This window comes from Ochotona curzoniae, unplaced genomic scaffold, assembly GCF_017591425.1.
Source record: "Ochotona curzoniae isolate NIBS_2020 unplaced genomic scaffold, NIBS_Ocur_1.0 contig_2754, whole genome shotgun sequence".
NCBI classification, from domain to species: Eukaryota; Metazoa; Chordata; class Mammalia; order Lagomorpha; family Ochotonidae; genus Ochotona; species Ochotona curzoniae.
The window spans coordinates 6456590-6479025 of record NW_024465582.1 but is presented as its reverse complement, the minus strand read 5'-3'; the positions used below and the strand labels follow the sequence as shown (position 1 = coordinate 6479025).

General features: G+C 55.8%; 1 protein-coding gene across 1 annotated transcript in view; it reads left to right on the top strand.

Moving 5' to 3' along the window:
- The window catches only part of ANKH (ANKH inorganic pyrophosphate transport regulator), a 110221-nt gene that overhangs the window by 85914 nt on the left and 1871 nt on the right, over positions 1-22436 (top strand). The window contains exons 9-11 of the mRNA XM_040977424.1: positions 18694-18823; positions 21235-21358; positions 21706-21805. Coding sequence (XP_040833358.1) covers positions 18694-18823; positions 21235-21358; positions 21706-21805 — 354 coding nt within the window. The remainder of the gene's footprint in view (positions 1-18693; positions 18824-21234; positions 21359-21705; positions 21806-22436) is intronic.

The window sequence follows — 22436 nt, the reverse complement described above, 5'->3', positions numbered from 1 at the left end:
CTTCCTGGCTGACCCATTGCTCCACACTGGAGCAGAGTGTAACACAGGCAACAGGGAAATAAACAGGTGTCCCCAGCATTGCCGCCCAGTCCCCACCCACACCACCCCTCCTGCGGGTCACTCCCTCGGGAGCCAGGGAGGAATTGCTGCCAGTGCAGGCTGCTCACCCCAGAGGACCCCACACCCCTGTCAGCAAGAACTTGACTCTCCAGTGTGTCCCATTTTTTTCCATAGTTCCCTAAAATATTAGCAAAACACAAAATATTAGCAACACACCCAGAGGAGTGTGTTAGGAAAAAAAGCAGAGAGGTTTCCATTCCGGGCACAGACTTCAGCTTCTGGAGCCTGGGCGAGGGCACTGAAAGTTGCCAGTGGAGCGAGCTGGGCGCCAGGCGCTGTGACCAAGGCCTACGCGCACGGATGACAGCTCCCGGTGCCCCCTGATCCTGGAACTCCCTGCTCCTGGTGCCCCATGCTCCCAGCACTCCCTGCCCCTGGCACCCCGTGCTCTGGTGCTCTGTGCTCCCAGCACTCCATGCTCCCAGTGCTCCCTGCTGCTGGCACTCCACGCTCTGGTGCTCCCTGTTCCTGGCTGGGCCAGCCCAAGCTAAGCCGCCTCTGGCTTTGTGTGCTGTGTAAACTTTTCCGCACCCAGCTCCAGTCGCATTTCACCAGCCTAGGTACAAGGGCCTTGCCTCTGTCTGCTTTCTCACGAAAGATCACCTGTGCCTCGAACAATGTTGTGCAGCAAGTTTATTGGGATCTGGAGAAATGCTGACATGTGAGCTGTTGAGTTTTGAGGTTTCCTGTGGTGTTGTTTGAGGATTAGAGCAGCCGTGCACCGCTGTGGGTATCTCAGGGCAGACTCACACCTGAGCACAGGCACCTGGCGAAGAGGTGGCCAAAGCCTACTGATTCTCAGAGAAAACTCAGGCGGCCGGTTCAAGCACCACTAACAGCAAGTGGGCTTCAGGCATTGAAATTGAAAGATAGTGTTTATTTGGATAAAAAAAAAAAAAAAAAACATTTGGAAAGCCATGCACAGGAGTCTCCTTAGGAACTTCATGGAAAAATGAAGACGACTCCATGTGGATTTTAGAATCTGATGGGTTTGTTTCGCACCCAAACTTGACTTGTCACTGTAGTGAGCTGCCATGCCCACCTGGGACAAGCTAGAGCCCAGCCTCCAGGGTGACTCTCCAGGTCTGGCCTCCAAAAGGTGTCGGCCCTGGACTGGGCTGGAAGCTGACAGTGGCTCCTTACCAGGAAAAGCCTTTGTCATTGAATTTGCCACTCTTTGAGTACACCACATGCTCTGCCCCTTTGCTAGAGGAAGTGTCATTCAGAGACACGTGGCAAAGCGAGGTTTTGCTGGATTGAATTTCAAACATCATTAGAATGGGCACACACTTCCTGACGTCACTTGTCCTCCATCCTGTTCAGCCATTGCTGAACATCTCCAACCAGGGTCTGCGCAGTAGCTGTCGGTCATCGCCGGGACCCAGTGTCCTGCCAGGCGCAGAGAAGGAAACAGGGAATGGGTGCCATCTGCTCGTAACTGGTAACTGAAGGTGAGGGCAGCAGCGCCCTGGGGAACAACTGCTTTCTTGTGTTCCACTGGCCCCAGTTTGAGAGCTCCTCGCAGGTGCTTTGTGCTCAGGGTGGTCGCAGACCCTGCCGGGCACAGGCCATGTGCATTCTGGCAGGTGGTTCCGTGTACTGCGCAAGTGCTCTGGGTGACCTGGCCGCTTCCTGGCACCTTTCCTGGTGCTTGGCTCTTCCTGGGAAGCTGGCTGTCGCCGGAGCCTGCTCCGCGAGCCAGTGATGCTCACTTACATGGGAAGTTTGGACTGGCCAGGATGAAACTCCATCTCCGCCAGCACAATGCGCCCATTCTTCAAGGACCTGGCGTTGTGGGTTCGGCGTCTGCCTTTGCATGTGAAAAATGGAAGTGTCACTTTGGGTGGTTACTAAGAGCCAAGTGTCATCCACGTGCTGCAATGACCTGCTTCTCTATTCCCTAGGAAAGAGTTTTTCACTTAAATTTAGAGTCTGTATTTCACTCCAAAAGTTGGTTCTGCTCTCATACTATTAAAAGGTATTTGAAGAGGAGACTGAGCAAATACACGCATTTCCATCTGCTCATCCATGCTACAGCAGCAGGGCTGGGTCAGGCCAAGGGCAGGAGCCCAGCTAGCCATCGGGGGACCCCATCTAGCCATTGGGGGACCCCAGCCCTTGGACCATCTGCTGCTGCTTCTCCAGGCCATTAGCAAGGAGCTGGATCAGAGAAGGAGCAGCTGGGCCGTGAACCTGTGCTCAAATGGGATGTCAGCATTGAAGACTGCGTCTTAACCCACAGCGCCACAGTGCCAGCCCCTGCTCTCCTCCTCTGACCCAAACGTTTTTAGAACAGTCACTCTTTCAAGGGCAACAGCCAGTGCCTGCCAGCTCAGCTCTACTGGCAGAGTTAAGCCAGGAGCGCAGGGCGGAGGGTGGGGGGGAGGGACTTTTTCTGTCCCTGGGAGCATCGGCAGCTGCTCATTATCTCCTTATCTTCTCATGCGAGTTCAGGGCGGGCTGGGGTGTTGCAGGCTGAGGAGGCCTGGCCTTCATTGATCCAGAAGATGAACTTCAAAATGGGAGAACTGTTGTGTTGAAAGTCGTCAGGCGGCAGCACGGGTCTGGGGCGCAGGGTTAGCAAGGTGGCTGGAGAAAGAGAAATGGAGCCTGCGGGAAGCTGTGTGGACAGCAGAGTCGGCGGGCGCACTCGTGCGTGGGGCCATGCTGGCATGACTACACAGCTGGCACCAAGTGGCAGCACAGTGAGGGAGCCAGTGCTTGGGAGCAGGCAGTCCCCGCAAGCGGCCACATGGCACTGCGTCTCCCCCGGTGCTGTGGCCGCTGAGGCTGGCAGGTGTGGCTGGGAGGGCGGTCCTGGCTACTCTCTCTTCTGGTGGACCTTCTGGGCCAGTGAGTTCAGTTGCAGCAGGTGCAGGCAGCGCTGAAGCCTACAGAAACAGCCACATGTAAATACCACTGTAGGCCTGTGTTGTGTGTGACCTGTTGGCCTGGCCTGTGGGTTTGTGGGAAGCAAGAAGCACTCACTAGGCCCCTGCATGTCTTCCTCCAGGTGGGGAAGGTGTGTCCGTAAAGGGTGGCATGTCCCTCCAACTCCCACCCCAGTCCTGGGTACCATGGGATTCAGTGACAGCCAGCACATCTAGCAGGTGAATTTATCAAATTTGCTGATTGATCCAAAATAAATGTTTTTTTAAAAAAAAGCTCATTGTGAAGTGCCTAGCAGATCACGTGATGAGGCAGGGGCATCCTCAGAGCGGAGTTCACCTTCCTGGGCTCCCCGCCGCCTGAGCCTAGGGGCATTGGTGCCAAGAGGCGGGCGGGGAAGGATCCAGGCAGGGCCCAGGCTTAGCTGCAGCCGAGACCTTGCCAGGCCTCCGTGTTCGACAGGCAGCCGTCCGGGCAGAGCTCTGCCAAGCGGAGCCAGCAGGGTCACTTGTCTTCCTCCCGCACCACTTGCCCACACCGAACCGTCCTCCGCAGCCCCCGCTGCCTGCGCCCTGCAGAGGCGGAGGAGGCACGAGGCCTGCATGTCAGGGAGATGGACAAGATGAAGGTCACCGGGCCGGTGGTCAGGATCATGCTGAGAGAGAGGAGGTTTAAGAAGGGGCCAAAAGGCAGCAGGGGAAGTGCAGAGGCTGAGTGTGGCCCCGCGGGGCAGCCCTCTCGCCTCTCTCCTCCCAGCGCGGACTGCTGCAGCGGCAAGCGCTTGCATTACAGCCTGGTTTTTGTTGTTGCTCTTTTGTTTTTGTCCATTTTATTTATTTTTAGAGATTTATTTATTTATTGGAAAGTCAGATATACAGAGAGGAGGAGAGACAGAGAGGATGATCTTCCGTCCATTGATTCACTCCCCAAGTGAGTGCAACAGCGGATGCTAGGATCCAGGAACTTCTTCCGGGTCTCCCACATGGGTGCAGGGTCCCAAGGCTTTGGGCCGTCCTCGACTGCCTTCCCAGGCCACAAGCAGGGAGCTGGATGGGAAGTGAAGCTGCCGGGATTAGAACCAGCGCCCGTATGGGATCCCGGCGCATTCAAGGCGAGGACTTTAGCCGCTAGGCCACGCTGCCGGGCCCTGTTTTTGTCCATTTTAAAGTTTCTTTTGTTGTTGTTTTTTAACTTCACCTCCCATCCACTGGTTTCTTGCCACTACACGCCTACAATAGCAGGCTGAACTGGGATGGAGCCCAGAGCTCAACAGGCCTATATCCCACGTGGGCTGGCACTTGAGCCAGCTGTCTCCCAGGGATGTGTTAACAGGAAGCTGGAAGTGGAGGCAGAGCTGGGATTCGAACCCAGGCACTCCAGGGTGGGGGTCCCCAAGCAGCATCCTCTGTGTCTGGGACCTGCCCCCGAGGCCTTAAGAATTCAGTAAATTCCACAGATTGTTGGTCGGCCCAGTCAGCTACTCCACGGTTGAATTTTGGTGAACTGGGCATTTTAAAGACCCTCCCCTTTCTTTGCACACTCACATCCAGATTGTTCCAAGCCACCCCACAGCTGATCCCCACCTGTCACCTCAGGCTGACCACCCTAGCTTCACCAACTGAAGGCTGCTTGGTGTGATGGTGGCGGGGGTGGGGAGGATGGGCCGTGAGTCACTCGCAGAACATGCCGCCTGCCGGGGCACCATCCAATTCCACTGCCCATTGCAGTAAGAGGCGCCTGAGGTCAGTGGTCTTGGCATTGTTCAACTCTGGTGCTTAAAAAAAAAGAGAGCAGGAGTCTTTTTTAAAAATGTCTTAATTTTTATTTAAAGAGCAGATTTACAGAGAGAGAAAGAGAGGCAGATCTTCCATCTGCTAGTACACTCCCCAAGTGGCCACAGTGACCAAAACTGAGCTGATCCGAAGCCAGGCCTGCAGCTTCTTCCAGGTCGGCTACTTGGGTGTAGGGTCCCAAGGCCTTGGGCCATACTGTACTGCTTTCCCAGGCCACACGCAGGGAGCTGAATGGGAAGTGGAACAGCCAAGACATGAACTGGTGTCCATATGGGATGCTTGCACGACATGCAGAGCCTTAGCGTGCTACACAACCACACCAGACCCTAACAAGTTTGAGTCCGACTCCTGAGCCTTGCTTTTTAAAGTCGGTGGATGGGATCCAGCACAGTAGCCTAGCGGCTAAAGTCTCTGCCTTGCATACATCAAGATCCCATATGGGTACCAGTTCTAATACCAGCAACCCTGTTTCCCATCCAGCTCCCTGCTTGTGGCCTGGGAAAGCAGTCAAGGACAACCCAAAGCCTTGACATGCTGTACCTACATGGGAAACCCAAAGAGGCTCCTGGTTCCTGGCTTCAGATTGCCTCAGCTCCAGCTGTTGCAGTCACTTCAGGAGTGAATCAATGGACACAAGATCTTCCTCTCTGTCTCTCCTCCTCTATGAATATCTGACTTTCCAATAAAGCCCAGTGGATGGGAAAGGGAGGCCATGAACAATCCAGAAGCTTCTACTAGCATTTAAGGGTTGAGTTGTGTCCACCAGAAAATGCCTGAGTTGACGCTCTGACCTCCAGAGTGTTGACACATGCGGAGAGGGTTGAGACAAGGTCAGGAGGGTGAGTGAGGTGCCCAGTGTTATCAGAGGGCAGACCTTCCGCCGGGGAGATCATGCTGTGACATCTCACTTCTGTCCCCATGGCCCCTCCCTGCTGCCCACCGCAGCCACAACCCTGGGTCTCGGGGACACAGTGGCTTGCTGTGGTCCCCACAGGCTAGTGTGTGGAGCTGGGTGTCAGCTGCCCCCGCAGTCAGACACGAGGAAGTTGATCAGCACTTTAGGCCCATGGCTTGGTTTCCCTGACATTTGGCCGAGTCCTCCGTCCATGCAAGCAGGGCGTTTGCTTGGAGCTCCCTCCGTGTCCGTAAGTGCATCTTGGCCGCTGGAGTTTTGGGAGGCGTAGAGGCTGTGGGCTCGTGGCTGTTGATAGGACACGTGCAGGTGACTGCTGCTTGCTGTTACTCTGCAGTCCCAGGGCCTCTCGGCTGACTCCTGGCCGCACCCAGGACTAGCCCATGCCCCTGTTGGGCCTGCAAAGCTGAAATCGTCCTGCAGTACTCGGGGAGGCATGGCAGCTGCTGGCGTTCCACCCAGTGGCATCTGTTCCCCACTACTCACACACCAGTTGTCCCAAAACTTTTTTCTGTCTCCCTATTTTTCCCCACTTGCAAGTTCTAGTTCACTTTTAGCTGCCAACCTCACAGCACCACAGACTGGGTGAGTTTTAACAGGAAGATGTTTGCTTTGGCACATGGGCCACATCTGGCAATGCCTGCTTGCCAGCACTGACCCAGGGCAGTGGCTGGCATGACAGGGTGAGAGGCAGGGTATACATGTGTGTGTCCTCTGGACTCCCCTGGTTTATTCACCTTATTTGAAAGGCATTTACTTGGAGAGAAGAGACCAAGATCCACTGGCTCACTCCCCAAAATGGTCATAACCTCTAGAGCTGGACATGTCCAAAGCCAGGAACCAGGAGCTTCTTTTGGGTCTCCCATGGGTGCAGGGGCCCAAGGCCTTGGGACAGTCTTTGTTTTTCCAGGCCACTAGTAGGGAGCCGGCTCAGAAGTGGTGCAACTGGAACTCCAACTGGCACCCACACGAAATGCCAGTGCTTACAGGCAGAGGTTTAACTGGCTATGCCACTGCGCCAGGCCCCATCCCTCTTCTTTCAGAACCACAGGGATGCAGTCACAGAGCTCCAGTCTGCTGACCCTGTCTGATTCGCCTAAGCCCTGCACAGCACTTCGACAAGGACCTTTCCGGAGTACAGGTGGAGGAAAGGGCCGTGTGTCGTGCTGTGGTGCCCTTGGCTGTCCCCTCTGTGTCTGTCGCAAGGCCAGGGACAGACGCAGAGGAATTTTCCTGAAATTGAAGACAGGACTCCAGAGTGTGTCAGTGTGGACCCTGGGGTTATAGAGTCAAGGTTCAGATCCCGGCTGCATGGCTCCCCTCGGTGGGTGGCTTTGAGACTGTCACTTATAAATGGGAGCTTCATGGGCTGGCACTGTGGTCTAGCAGGTTGAGTTCCCACCTGGGGAGCCACCATTCCACATGGGTACCAGCTCACGTCCCGGCTGCTCCACTTCCAGTCCAGCTCCCCTGGGGGAGCAGCAGAGGATCGCCCAGGTGCTTGGGCCCCTGCTCCCTCATGGGAGACTGGATGAAGCTCCTGGCTTCAGCCTGGCCTAGTGCTGCCCGTTGAGGCTATTTGGGGGAGTGAACCAAAAGCTAGGAGAGCTTTCATGCTCTCCCCCACTCTCACTTTGGCTGTGGCTGAGCTCCATCTCCCTAACTCTATCTTTTAAATAAACAGATGCATCTTTTGTTAAAAAAAAAAAAAAAAACTTGTGGGCCTGTTTCCCCATGTGGAGACGAGAGGACGTGCCCACCTTGTAAGAGCTGTGGAAGTTGCACTTGGCGAGTGCTAGCTGTGGGCACTAGTGCTAGCTGTGGGCAGTGCACGGGGGTCAGCCGAGAGCCGTGGCTCTGTGTGTTGAAGCAAATGGCTGTTGGTGTATTTGACGCCAAAGAATATCGGGAACTAGAAAGGCAGTTCATGGAAGTAGATGTAAAAGGCAAATGTATTTACTATAAAAAAAAGCCGCCTGGAGCACAAGCACCAGTTTTTTCCATACTGCACGTTTTCTGTGAGGTTTTTGAAGGCTCCTTTGTAACTTTCTCAATCTCTGTGCGTGTTTTTCCTTTTGCTCTTTGGAGACAGTCCATCCTGTGACGGGCAGATGCTGTCAGACTCCTCGTTCACAAACAGGAGGCACGCCCATCACTCTTGCCCATTTGGAGCCACCCAGCTCCAAGCACGGACCGCACTTGAGACCTCTCACTGAGGACGGTGCCAGACACCCCACTCCCGCACCTGCCGTGGGCACAGAGAGTGGAGAGTTGGCATGCGTGCATCCCTGCTGGGGCTGAGCCTCCCACAGAACACTGGGATGTGCTGGTGAGGCCAGGGTAGGGCTGGCTGCTGGGTCTGTGTGTGTGCAATCATCAGAGCGGAAGGAACACCACATGTAGCTGGACCCTGGTGCCACGTTAGGGCCGCCTCAGGACCCCTGCCTCGCCCCTGTCCCTGCGAACTCACGACCTGGGCTCCCAGGGGCCCGCACCTGTCCCGCACCAGTACAGACTCGGGTCTTGTCCCGCTGGTCTGTGGGATGGAGAAGCCCTGGCAGGGACCAGCTGGCAATGCCTGGGGGTTCTGTGCTTATGGCCACCGTTGGGAGGAACCACGTGTAGTGTGCAGCTAGTGTGTGAGCCCCGTTGCGTGCCAGGCACCTAGCCAGCTGTGGGAAGATCACGTGGCCTCTTCCTGAAGTGGAGATCAGGCAGCACAGCCTGGGAAATGTGTTGCAACTCACAGCAGAATTACCACGTTGGTTCCCCAAACCCTGGCCCTAATTTGCATCGCGTGCAGCCTTCTGTGCAGCGTCAGCAGTGATGCAGAGCTCACGCGAAGCTTGGGGGAGGATGTGTTTGGGTCTTAAGTGAGGCGCTGGTGCATCTGGGGAGCTTGGTGGCTAAGGGCTTCCTTGAGCCCATCCCCTGTGGATGCTGTGGTCAGGGAGGGAAGGTGTGGGTGGCCCTTGCACGGCCTACTGTTGTGGCAACAGGTGTTTTAGGGAGCTGCTACTTTGAACAGGACATTCCAGGGGACTGTTAGTGGGGACCTGATCAGCATGGAGCCAGCTGCCCTGCACTGCCCATGCAGGGCCAGACCCCACTCCCAACACCCCCTACCCCAGGACTGTTTGTCAAGCATGCAAACATAGCACCTGCTGGCCAGGGGTCCCCAGGTGAAAGCAGGGTTTGATGATCTCTGGAGCCAAGAGGCTGGAGGAAGGCTGTGGTGTTCCCACCCTGTCATCTGTGACAAGCCATTGCTTCTTTGTCCTTTGGCATTGCGTCTGCTCACAGAACCTAGAGCACAAACTCCGAGCGAGTCCGAGGGAATTTGGCTGCATCTTGCTGCACCGGGATTGCCCGGCTCCGACGTGCAGCTAAGGGCTATGTGGGCTTGGTAGTTAGCCATGAGGCACAGCAAGCAGGTCACGGGAAGCCCAGGGACACCCAGTCGCCCGGGTGTGTGGGGCAGCCAAGGACTGGCCTCCTCTGCCATCGGATCTTGGCTGCCGGCTGGCCTCTGGGCTCCTGGCGTGCCCCCAGCATCCTTCTCCTTCAGTGGCAGCCAGGAGCACCCTCAGCTCGTGTTGCATCCACTCTCCCGCTAAAAGAGAATGTTACATAGACCAGTGACAGTCACAGCAAGCTCTAATTACAGTAAGAGGCAAGGCAACCGACAGTCCGGGACCGACACCGCTTACCAGAGGGCAGCCCCGAACAGCACATTACAGAGTTTTGATGGGGCGGTTGACAATGGCTTGCGTAGTGTGGCAGTAGTGGAGGCGCTGCGAGCTCCCTGCCTGTCTCAGCTGGGCAGCCTATGCCCATCCTCCCTCCAGTCCAGCAGTCCAGACAACCAGACTCAGGCCTTGGCAACATCTATGAGATAACCGGACTTGAACCTGAATCCCTGGGAACTGGGCACCGTTCATGCTGAAGGTCACAGAGGCTCGGCTGCGAGCCTGCAGTCTCATACAGTTCCTTAGCCACGCAGGCAAAGCAGGAGTTAGAAAAGTGAGAAGTATTAGTTAGCAATGAGCCGTGTTTGCTCCATTTTGATTTCAATTCTACACTGGGATGTCAGTGGTCATTGGTGGGGTCGGGGGGGTGCTGCCCCCTGCCTTCCAGCTCACCCTACTCCTCCTTTGTAGAGGCGTCAGGATCAAGGGGCACAATGTGGGGTGTATCCCAGTCTGGCGGTTCCCTGTGCCATCTCTCCTAACGGGGAGCTTCGGCACTTGCTCCCTGCAGTGTGCAGGCTCTGGCTCCCTCCTCCTCCTCTTTCCCAGGCGTGGTGCCCAGGCCTTGGTTCACCCTGCCTGTGGGCAGCCAGCCTGATCCATGATCCACCGAGAAATGACAGAAGCCTTCAACGGATGAGCCCCTTGTCCAGCCCCTTCACCCAGAGCACCCTTCCAGCCTGGCCTGTAGCACTGGCCACGCACCCAGCCATCCTGAGCCCTGCACACGCACACCCAGCAGCCTCCCGGGCCCATAGTTGCCCCAACCCTTCTCTGTGCTCTGCCCTCGGCTGCTGCTGCTGCCCCCGGGATGTATTCCACGTGGCAGTGCCTCCCAGCACCAGGTCTGTGAGCTGCTTTAGCACCTGCCTGTCAGGCTCCAGCGGAGTGGCAGCCCTTGCCTGCCAGGAACTCTGCTAGAAAGGGCAGAGGGGGCCAGGGCGCTCTGCTGAGTCATCGCACCCCCTCGGCCCTGGGGAACCATGGCGCCCTCTGACGCCCAGGCGGCCCAGCTGCTGGCCTCTCCTGGCTCTGTTTGTTCTGGAGAGCTCTCCAGCTGTCTGGACGAAGCTCTGAAGGGCAGGCTTCCCTGTTTCACAATTTCTGCCGTCTATCAGAGAGGTTACGGCCGCCTGGGCTGCTCTGTGTCAGGGTCAGGCCCCCAGGGAGCCAGGCTGCGCCTGCCTGGGCCAGCTACAGAGTAGAGACTCACTCCCCGTCTGCACAGGGCCCACCTCAGTCCCAGAGGCCCTGCGTGGACTGCCTCTGGCCAGAGACCAGCGGTGGGAAGCAGGCCCACTGAGGAGCACGCTCCTCCCCCAACCCCTTCCCATAAGACATAAGGTGAAGACACTGGGTGTGCGCCACCTCTTGGTCACAGGCATCAAAACCTCACGCCGCAGAGAGACCAGCCCAGAAGGGAAGGACCCAGAAAATCCCTGTGCTGGGACCTTGTCTGGGACACTGTGGGTCTGCCCTGCCAGGGGCAGCTAGCCTTGAGATGGGGAGACAGACCCCTCCTGTGGCCCTGCCCTGAGTCTGTGTTTGCACACACAGGCTCAAGGTCCCTAACGATGTATTTATAGCTCTCCTAATCCCTCTCCAGCCCCGGCCACCTGCTCCAGCCCTGACTTCTGATCAGTTCGCCCAGGCCCTGCTGGAAGACAGGGAGAGGCCGAGTCTGCCCTCCACCCCACTTCCCCCTGAGGCCGGCGTCCCCAGCAAGGATACTTTTAGGTACTGCAAAGGCCAGGCTCTGGCCAGTGCAGGCCCACCTGAGCCCCGAGTCACTTAGAGGTGTCTCTGCAAGCAGCCAAAGCCCAGCCCATTGAATCAAAACCAGTTGGCACCCTTGCTTCACTTTCCAAGTTCAAGTTCAGTGCGTGAGCATGACCCCACCTCACCTTCCTGTTGCCCGGCTTACCCACAAGCCCGTGCCATCCTGGGCAGCTGCTTAAGGCCTTGTTGCAGCCGTGGCAGCACACTGCCACCACGTCCTGCACAAAAGGCAGACTGTTGGGCCTGTTTCTGCCAGGGGCGGTGGGCCGGGCACCAGGAGGTGGAGACTGTTGCTCATTGTCCCATTATCTAGCAGAAGAAAATGACTCTCTTGTGCACAGGGCACAGCTGGAGGAGGAAAAGGTAAACCGTGCCGAGTTCTCGGCTGCCGCTTGGCCGGAACAGGCCAGCACTTGAGACGCCCTGGAGTTAAGGCGAGAGCAAGGCTGGTGGGTCGGCAGTGCCCTCAGCCAGCGAGTGACCTGGGGGGAGTCGCACAGTTCCTGTGAGGCCCTGTCAGCAGAGTAGGCAGTCTCCGAAGGGGACACTGTGGGCAGCTCAGGGCATCTGAGAGACAGCGTGGCAGGCTGCGCTCCGTTCCCTGAGCACCTGCCTTCCCTCTCCTCTCCAGAAGCATCCGGGAGCCCGCGTTTGCTCTCTTGACTTAGCCTCCATTGCAGATTTGGGGGGCTGATGGGGTTTTGTGGAGGAGAGGGTTGGTGGGTGGGGCAGGGGGGTGCAGGAGAGAGGACACCAGTGAACAGGTCCTCCCAACTCTAGCTAAGCCTCCTTCGTAAGATGCCAGTGCATTGGTTCACACGAGTGACCTGCAGACCCTTGGCAAGTGGGCAGCGGCTGTGCTGCTGGGAGCAGGTTCCAGGGATGGTTGAGCATCTTAACTGTCCATCGTGCACAGATAGGGGGGCTCCCACAGTCGTGCTGCCATCCCACCATCCATCCACAGAGCGTGTCATCCTGCACTGAGGCTGTGCACCCTTCCCCCTCACCCCTGGACCCCTCTCTGTGGCCACTGGCAGGCTGCAGGCTGAGTGTTAGCAGACAAGGGAAAGACTGAGCAGGAGCTGGGCTGTGGACTTTCTGAACGCTTTTGGCTGACAACAGCAAAGAAACTGCAGATACAAGGCAAGACTGGACTTGGACCCACAGCGCCCTCTGCAGGCTCTGTGCCCGGCACCCGTGCTGTAGGAAGTCCCTGCTGTCTCTTGGAGACCACATGGTATGCCTTAAATAATTTGAGTTAAAGCAGCAGGCAGGGCTTTCCTGAAGTCTGTGTGAATTTGAACATTTCATTAAACCTTGGTGACAGCAGGGCCAAGTTGGCTTTTATATTCTTTGTAAAAAATCTAATTACAGAGCTACCTCTGAAAATACTTTTCTTTAACCATCAGTATATAAGTTGCACTGACCCCATATAGAAGTATTTAAAACAGATCTAGCAGGATGCCTTTTAAAAAAAGTTTTTGGAAAAGTACAATGAGAAGATGTTATTTCTGGTACAAAAAAATATTTTTAGGATTAATTCAAAAGGCAGAGCAACAGATTTCCCATCTGCTGGTTTGCTCTGCAGGAGCTCACGGCTGCCGGGGCTGGGCCAAGCCACAGCCAGGGTCCCAAGAGGCAGCCACGCACGGTGACAGCCACTTCCTGCCGGCGCCCCCACAGGCTTGCTCCCTGCCATGCCACCCAGTGCTAATCCCCAGACACTGGGCTCCGTGGCTGCTGTCCGCATCATGTCTGCTTCAGGCCTTTCCACCCTTGCAAAAGGACAGATTTCTTTCTATTCCAAGTTTGGAATCCTCCCGATTCCAAGAGTCAGGAGTGATGGCATGCAGTCATCCCACTGGGGGGTGATGACTCCTCATGCCCTGGTGTCACATCTGACCTCTGGCACCCAGCCCTTGTGACAGCTGGCAAGGACACGAGAAGCTGTGGTGAGGGGAGGCTGGCTATACACCACTGCCTGTCCCCTGCTCCTCTCCTGCAGGCTGCCCTGGGACCCTCGTGTACCCCTGCCCTGGGTATCACCTGCATCATTCCTGTTCCCTGACTCAGCGTACACACAGGCGCACAGTCAAGACCCACAGGGGTCTGCTGCCCCCAACCCTGCACCTGCTGAGGCTCCAGGAACTGGTGCCCTCCCTGCCTGTGTACAGCCAACAGGACTGGACACTAACCTTCAGAAGCTTGGGGCTGCAACAGGCGCTGCCACAAAGGCACACGTGTCTCTGTGCTCCCTGCCGCCCTCCTGGCTTTGCCCCTCTGCCACCACAGGTGTGCCAAATCAGTGTGCCACCTCCACATGGAGGGACATGGGACACAGCTCCCCAAGGCACTGCCTGTCAGCTGCCTCCAAAAGCTGTACATTTTCTGTGAAGACATCCCCAGAGGCCTTTGTAGTCAAAACTGTTTTCCTAATTTCACACACACAAAAAATACATTTTTAAGTGGAAACCATGAAGCAAATCAAAGGCAAAAGAGTGAACTCCTGCTCCCAGCCCCCGCACGTGGCTCCCCGGTAACATTGAACTTCAGCCTCTGGCCACCCTGCACAGGAGTCCCTGCAGACACTGGTGGGTGCCCAGCACTGTGCCTGGCACAGAGCCCTTGGCGGGATGTGCCCCTCACAGCAGCCCTAGTGTCATGCTATGAAAGCAGAAGCCAGTGGCTGAAACAGCTGGCCTGCCAGCCCTCCTGCTGAATTCAGTATTGTTGAAGGTTAACCATGGCTTGCCCTAGGGGTACTTGGACCCAATTAAGCATCTAATGAGCCCTTCTAAGTAAAAGGTCCAAATTAAAGCAATGTACGGGGACAGTGGTTTTAATTGAAAACAGCCACATGTGGTTTATTTTTGACTCTAAGCATACAGGATAACCGTCTCACTGGCTGCTAAGCGGAGTGTTTGGGTAACGGGGACTGGTTCTGTGAGACTCCCCAAGCAGGGGCATCCTCTTATGGGAACAAAATGAGAACCAGAGAGCAGAGGGAGTGAGCTGGGATCTATGGCAGAGGCAGACATCGGCTTCTTCAAATGCCAGTGTCAGGCCTGTGGGAACAAGACGTGAACTGTCCCGGGAGCAGCTCAGGGTCCACTGTGCCCCTGGGGAAGCAGCCCTTCCGTGCTTCTCATCACCACTGACCTGGTCTGGGCCATCGTTGCCCCTGGGCAGTGTCTGCTCTGTCGCTGCCCTTCCTTATTTTTTGGCACTGCCGATGCTCCAGGCTCCTCATCACCTCATTTCCCCTTGGGAACCTGTGTGCTGAAACTCTGTCATAGCCTAGTTCATTGCTAGTCAAATGGAGGAACAGACGACAGTGTCCCGAGGGTAGAACCATCAAAAACAGGTAAAGCCTGGTTGGTGGGGGAGAGGCGGGGCAGATATGAACTCACTTGTTGATTCACCTAACCAAGGAACTCTGATCTGGGCGCATGCGCAGCCAGGACACTGCATCTTAAGGCTATGGATTAGGAAGGCACGGCCTGATGGTGGGTGGTTTCTAAAGGCAGGCTAATACAACTCTAGAAAACAGGAGCACGAGGGCAGAATGAAGGACCGAGAGTGTGTGCCTGCCACAAGCAGATGCTGGAGTACAAATAAGCATCTCCAGGGTCAGAAGTGGGTATTTCATGGACATCAGAGGACCATGACATGTCAATGAGGGTCCAGGGGGTCTCCTCTCTCCTTCGCAATAAAGCAAGAGTGAGCTTCAGATGTACAGAGGACAGAGGTGGCACAGAGAGCCCCTGTGTGTGTCGCCAGCGCTCGCCCTCACCTTGCTTAACCATGGGACATTTGTCATGCTTGGGGAGCCCACACTGGGGCCTGACCATGAACCAGCTCCGCCGTTTATTTGGGTTTTGCTGGTGTTTTTCCGCAGGGCCCTTTTCAGTTCCAGGCTCCTGTCCAGGAGACCGCACTGTGTTTAGTCATCGTGTTTGCTTGGCAGCCTCTGGGCCGGGGCAGCCTCGCAGGCAGCCCTTGTTTGGGGAGTGAGGGGGGCCCTGGTTGGTACAGCTATGCTTGCAGCTTGCCTCTTGGGGGAGACTGGGCTTGTGGATTCTGTGGGGGAGGACCACAGGTGGGCAGTGCTGTTCCCATGTTAGGTGTGGGAGCTGTAGATGTGACAGTGCTGCTGGCCTTGACCCTGGCCGCCTGGCCAAGGTAGTGTGTGGTGGGGTTCTCCACGCTGTTGCTTTTCTTGTTTCTGTACTATTCTCTTGACAGGGAGGCGACAGTGATCAGCCCAGGCTGGAGCACAAGATGGGGCCCTCCCACCTCAACAGGGGGTGTCTAACTAGTTACTCGGCATTGTCCCCAGCAGGGGTGGGGACTGGCCAGCCCACAGATCATATAAAGCCCATGAAATCATGTGGTCTGGCCCTGCCAAGGCAACCACAGGCGGAACTCCAAATTCAGTTAATCTATGAAAAGCTAATTTCTAAGTTGCTAATTTCATAAAGCCCATGGGTAATGTAAATATCCAAGTGGGGATCCATGTTGTGGCACAACAAGTTAAGCTGTGCCAACACTGCTGATTTCAAGCCCAGCTGTTCCACTTGCAATTCCACTCTTAGAAAGGCAGCAGATGGCCCCAGGGCTAGCCCCCCAGGTACCCACATGGGAGACCTGGAATCAGCACCTGGATGTGGCCCTGCCCAGTCCCAGCTGTTGTGGCCATTTGGGGAGTGAACCCTTTCTCTTGAACTCTTCCTTTCAAATAAATAAATTTTAAAATAATGTTTCCGAGTGGCCCTTGGCAGAAACAAGGTTGCCCAGCCCTGTTCTGCTGGCCATTTGTCCCTTCTCCCCTATTGTTCGTTAAGCCAGTGTGGACTCGTGGATGGTCTTAAATGTGGGTTAGCGTGAAGACCAAGTGACTGATCTCAAACTGCCCCAACCTTGGGACCCTTCTGCTGGGCTCTTGTGCCTCTTGGGCACGACCCAGCATGGGAGGGGGGCTGTTTGTTTTGTTCTGTGTACTTCTTTGGCACTCCCAGTACCCAAAGCTGGTTTCTTAGGAGTTAGAATGAGCTGTCTCTCCAAGGCTCCATGTTCCTGGGGAGAATAAATGCAACAGTAGCCACGCGAGCTCCCGTGGGTCACTCTGCCTGGAAGGCCACTTCCTTAAGGGGATGGCCCGGCAGCACACTCGGTCGCGGGAACTAGGCGCCGCAGCCTCTTGGGAACATGTATTCCTTGTCAGTAGTTCAACAGGTTTATGTTCAGGCTTGGAAAAGTCAATGTTATTAGACTCTGCAAGTATTTGTCATGGACACCTGGGAGGGCATGCTCCCGGACAAAACTGCTGCGGATGACCTCGGCAGGACACCCTTCCAGAAATGTTCCTTGTTGGACTGGCTTGCAGAGCGTCCTGTTGGCCAAAACAGTAACTGCGGTCTCGCACCCGGGCCAGGCCTCGGTGCCGTGTGGAGAGGAAGCCGAGCTGCAGGGATGGCTTGGAACCAGCGCCATCCCTGCCTCACAGTTTGTGTTCCCCTTTCTGGATGATACAAGACGTGGTCTTTGGAGAGCTTGCTGGAAGGCAGCATTAGCATACTGGAAGCAGATATGTTAGGGAAGCAAGAGGGAGGCGGCTTCTGTAGGCCCAGCGTTCCCTCCTCCAGCCCTCGTCCATACCTAGCACATGCACTTACAGGGTCTCTAGAAGACACATCTAGACACATCTAGTGGTGTTGGGCAGAAAATTCTGGAACCTTCCCAGCATGAGTGGCCCAGTGGAGGGACACATAGGATGTGCCTGGCAGGGAAATGAAAACAGGGCAGTAACTGCTCCATCATACCCTGGATGTTTCCAAGTGGAATTGGAGATGCACTCCCGTTAAGCTCCTGTTAAAGACCCACCAAACCTGACATTGTGGCTGTACTCCAGGTCCCCAGAGCGCGTGCTGGCCAGATGAGCTGTGGTGCTGTGACACACTCTGATGCTGTTGGCTAACTGCACTCCCTCCTCTAGGGTTAGCTGATCACAGCCCACAGGGCAGTGCAGTGACCTGCAGGTGAACGCAACCCACTCAGAGAGGCCACAGGGAGGCTGTGCCAAGCACCCGAGCCATCACCACTGCCTCCTAGAGTGTACTGGCAAGAAGCTGGCTCAAAGTGGGCAGGCAGATCACACCGGTACTCTGAGATGCAGGCATGTGTGCCAACAGCAGCTTAACCTACACCACTCTAGGTGCCTTCCTGGGGTCTCCCTGGGGTCCCCCTTCCCTTTTTTTCTAGTACTTTCCTGTTTGTTCCCCTATGACTCCCTTGCTTTCACAGCACACTCCCAATGCTATCATCAAGAAGGGTGTATAACAGGTGAATTGTCTGAGACTGTATGGAAAATGTGTTTCCTAACAACACTGTTGCCTGCTGGTAGGGTTGGAATTCTGGATGGAAGGTGTTTGCCTGCAGGCTCGCCACGCCATGTCTGCCAGCTCTCGGCTGCGGAGGGGCTGCAGCTGGAAGCACTTGTCATTTGTAGCCCTGGCACTGCCCAGAGGATGGCGTGCCTGGGGGCTCCTGCCCCGCCCACCGTGCCACTTGCACAAGCCTGACCTCCCAGGCCTGAAACACCTGCCATTCACCTCTGGGAACTGCCAGTCTCTTCTTGCAGAGTCCTACAGTTTAGGCGTCTGATAACTTAAGATCCATCTTCTTGGACTTCATTCACCTTCCTGCTCTGCCTCTGAGGTGGCCCTGCCTGGCTTTAGCTTACCTGTAAGCTCCTGACTTTGCCACTTCCGTCACTATCTTTCTAATCACAGGGAGTTGCTCCTTGTGGCCAGAGGCGGGTCAGTGATTTGAGGTCTCCCCTCCTGGGTTCACCAGACTCCCCAGAGAACACGCATGGCTCGACAGCCCACTCGGCTGCCCTCCTGTATTCTGGGAGCCTGACAGCCTTCCCTTCATGCCCATCAGCTGGAGTGTAACTGCCCAGTTGGCGCCTGTACCCTCACTGACCTGTCATGTGGGGAGACAGCCTCCTCCAGCCCTTGCCGTTACCCTGCTCCCTGAGTGGTAGGGGGGCAGGCAAAGGGCCCACAGTCCCATCAGCCTTGGTTTGGTGGCTGGTATATCAGTTGGTTTTGTACTTGCCTAACCGCTTTTCCAATTCCCAGTTGCATTGCTGCTGCTGTCTTCACCTTACGAAGTTTACAGGCTAATGCACCATGACACTGCCAGTGCTTGCGGTGCTTACGACACTCCCATCCCAGGCACCTGTTCAGCTGTCACCCACTGTTGCGAGTGCCACATTTGCCCTACTTTAGTCCCTGTGAGGCAGATGTGGCAAACAGACCCGAGCCTCTGCCAGGGGCAACCGGCCTACTAGGCAAGCCCACTGCCTCCCGTCCCTCCACAGCCACAGGTCAGGCTCCTTTGTGCCGTGGTCTGACTACTGGCCTCGCTGTCTTCTCTCCCCCAGCTCTGTTTTGTGATGTTCTGGACGCCCAATGTGTCCGAGAAGATCCTGATAGACATCATCGGGGTGGACTTCGCCTTCGCTGAGCTCTGTGTGGTTCCCCTGCGGATCTTCTCCTTTTTCCCCGTTCCAGGTGAGCACCCCCAGGGACCCTTAGGCCCCAGGCCACAGTGAAGCCGCCAAGGCTAACATAAAATCGCAGGGACATTCATTAGACAATAGGTGGAAAGTTCAAGGAATGAATCAAACTAGCATAACTTTTAAAAAGAGAGAGATCCTCTGTGTGCCAGTTAACTTCTCAGATGGTTGCAACAGCCAGGCCTAGACCAGGAAGGAGCCGGGGGCCCAAACACTACAGCCGTTGTCGGCTGCTTTCCCAAGCTATTAGCAAGAAGCTGGCTCGGAAACGGAGCAGCTCAGAGTTGAACCAGTGTTCACATGATGCTGGTGGCACGATGCTTGCCCCGTGATCTGGTTTTTAAAAGGGCAGTGCTTGTAAACCCAGTAAAAAAGCAGACCCTCTTGATTGTGGAGGCATCAGAAGTGTCCACCGAAAAGCCAAGTGTGTAGTATGTTAACATGAGAGACAGAGCCTGGACAGCTGGTCTGGGCCCGAGGCCAGAGCTGGAGCATCTATGCAGGTGTCTTCTGGGGTGGCAGAAACCCAGTCCCTGAGCCATCGTGGCTGGCTCCCAAGGTCTGCATTAGAATGAAGCTAGAGAAGAGGCAGACATCTTAACTGAAATATATCCAGGGCTGTGCATCCTGGGTAGCATGTTACTTCTAAAGAAAAATTTAAAAATAGCTACCATCCAAATCTTTAAAAAAGAAAACTAGCTGACCCAGTATAGGGTTGTCTTCATCTTTTTGTTGTTACTACAAAGATACCTGAGGTGGGGCTAGTGCAGTGGTGTAGCACCCTAATTTTCCACCTGTCGTGCCAGCATCCCATGTGGATGCCGGTTCTGGTACCACCTGCCTGCTTGTGGCCTGGGAAAGCAGTGGAGGACGCTCCAGTGCGTGGGCCCCTGCACCCACCTAGGAGATCTGGAAGAAGCTTCCAGCTTTCACCTAACTCAGCTCTGGCCTTTGTGGCCATATGGGGAGTAAGCCAGTGAATGGAAGATCTGACTTTTACTTTATAAAGAAAAGCCACGGGTATTTTTAGACTTTAAAAAGCTGGTTTGATTTAGTTCATGGTCTGGTCTGAAATTGAAAGCCCCCACCTAGCAGGCTCCCTGCTGGCTGAGTCCCCACACAGAATGAGCAAGAGCCAAGAAAGGGCATCCGAGTGTGTCCCCTGGTCGTGCTGCTGTGCAGCCACCAGGATTCTACCATGGGGTATCCACTCCCCCCAAAGCCCAGTCTCTAACCACCTAGCAAATGAAGCTGCCACAGATTTTAAGAAAGCATTTTAATTGAGATAATAAGCCCCATCCAGTTCTCACCCTACTGCTGTAATGGTCAGGTCTGAGCCAAGCTAGGGGCAGGGGACTCTTCGGGAGTGGCAGGAAGCCAGTGACTGGGGTCTTCACAATACTTTCCAGGAGAGCCAGGTGCTTCACTGGTGTCAACTTTCAACTTAACAGAACTGCAGGTTGCACTGTAATTAACCATATCAGAGTATGCAAGAATGAGGTAGTTCTGGATTACATGAAAAAGGTGTGAACAGTTCATTAGTACATGACCATAGGGCGTATGTGTGTATGTATATTCTATAACATGTGCTTCTGCCACTGTTTCCTGACGCTTCAAGTGACTTGCCAAGCTGGGAACCAGGGCTGTGCACACTCTCCTTTCTGCACCTCAAGCCTTAACTGGGAAGATGGACCCCACAAAAGCCTCAGGGGTTGGCAAATCGGCCGTGGAGCGCACAGCACATTCCTGGAGACCAGCTGGGGGCATTGCCACCTGCATGCAGAGGCCATAGTGCTGGGCAGGGGCTGGGTGAGGCGAGGCCATCTGCCAGAGTGACCAGAGGAGGGGCTGAAGCTGGGAGTGCGGGTCATCCGCATGCCCTCAGCTCCGTCTGTCCTTTGCTGCAAGGAGGGGTAGAGCAGATCAGCATACTCCGGCAAGCCACACTCTGTCCTATGGCCACAACCAACAGGGTGTCACTGCGCTTAGAAGGAAGTGAGCCTCAGAAAAATGCCACTTCCACCCACGAGGTGAGTTTCCAATCCCGGCCTAGGAACGTGCTGCCCCACTGGAGCAGCATGCACACCTCTTCCCGGCCGGGCTGAGCCCTGCCCCTCCTGCAGCTCCCTCAGCTGGACAGGGAAGGGTGGGGAGAGAAACCCAGTTGATATGCGTGCAGCAGGGTCCAACAGGGAGTGGAGGACCATCGCAGCCCCATCGTTTCCTTCAACCTGGGGAAGACAGCTTCCAGTCCCAGCTTTTCTGTTACCAGTGTGGCTGCTATTCCCTGCAGCCTGTCTTGAAAGGACAGATAATCAAAGTTTGGGAACTGTCTATGCCACGAGTGGCCACACCTGCCTGCGGTCTGGGCCAAGGGACAGGCTGACACATGTGCTCCCCCCGCAGTCACCGTGAGGGCCCATCTCACCGGCTGGCTCATGACCCTGAAGAAAACCTTCGTGCTGGCCCCCAGCTCCGTGCTGCGGATCATCGTGCTCATCACCAGCCTCGTGGTCCTGCCCTACTTAGGGTAAGCAGGCGCTGTGGGCCAAGGCCCACCACACAAGCAGGTGTCTGCCTGCCTGCCTCCCACTGGGGGGCAGACCTGCTCCGCGAAGCACAGCGAGGCTGGAGACAAAAGAGGGCGGAGGACTGTTCAGCCCAGTCTCCCGGAGGAGAGTGGACATGCTGGGAGTCCCACTGAACGAGGCGGGGGAGGAGCTGCCCCTGTGCGGGTGCCAGAGTCCAGGTCTCCCCAGCCCATGCAGAGGGATGGCTGGCCAAGGCAGGCGGCAAGTGCCCCATGCCTCAGGTCTGGATTGGAGCAGCATCGCTGAGCTTTAACGCTCATGTTACCTTCATGCTGTCCTCCCCCAGGGTACATGGAGCCACCCTGGGCGTGGGCTCCCTGCTGGCAGGATTCGTGGGAGAATCTACCATGGTGGCCATCGCAGCATGCTACGTCTATCGGAAGCAGGTGAGGACTCCCAAGCCCGGCAGTCAGCACAGAGCTGGGCTGCCTTCCATAACCAGCATGGGCCCCCTGGTTGGTTATCATGTGGCCGCTCCTTACACTGGCTTGGTTTCGGAAGGCAGTGCCTCAGGACAGACGAGCAAGGACACATCCAGTTACACGTCCTGGTGGGAGCTATAGGAAGGTAACTTAGCAACTGTAGTTTTGAGCCGGTAGCAAAGCTCTGGAAAAGTGATCTACCCACCCCACCCTGGCAACCGAATTCCTCCCCAAAGAAGCATACTAGAGAATGACCTGGCTGGAAAAGGAGCAATCCTGCCCCATGCTGGCCAACTCAGCACCCAGTTTGACCTCAGCTGTGAGCATGCAGTTAGCGCATGACCCACAGGTGTCACTTTTCTACACTATATGGCAGCAGGAACCCTGTGGTGTTTCATTCATTCAGCAGAAAAAGAACAAGAGTGAATGCAGACAGAGGTGGAGGGAGCTCCAGGACCCAGCCTGAGGAGTTGGGCACCCCAGGAGACAGGATCTGGAGGACGGCAAGGGGGCATAGGGGCGAGAGTGGGGCCAGCACACTGGTGGCAAGTCAAAAGCAGCAGGCGGAGAGACAGCCCTTTGGCCCTAAAGGAGA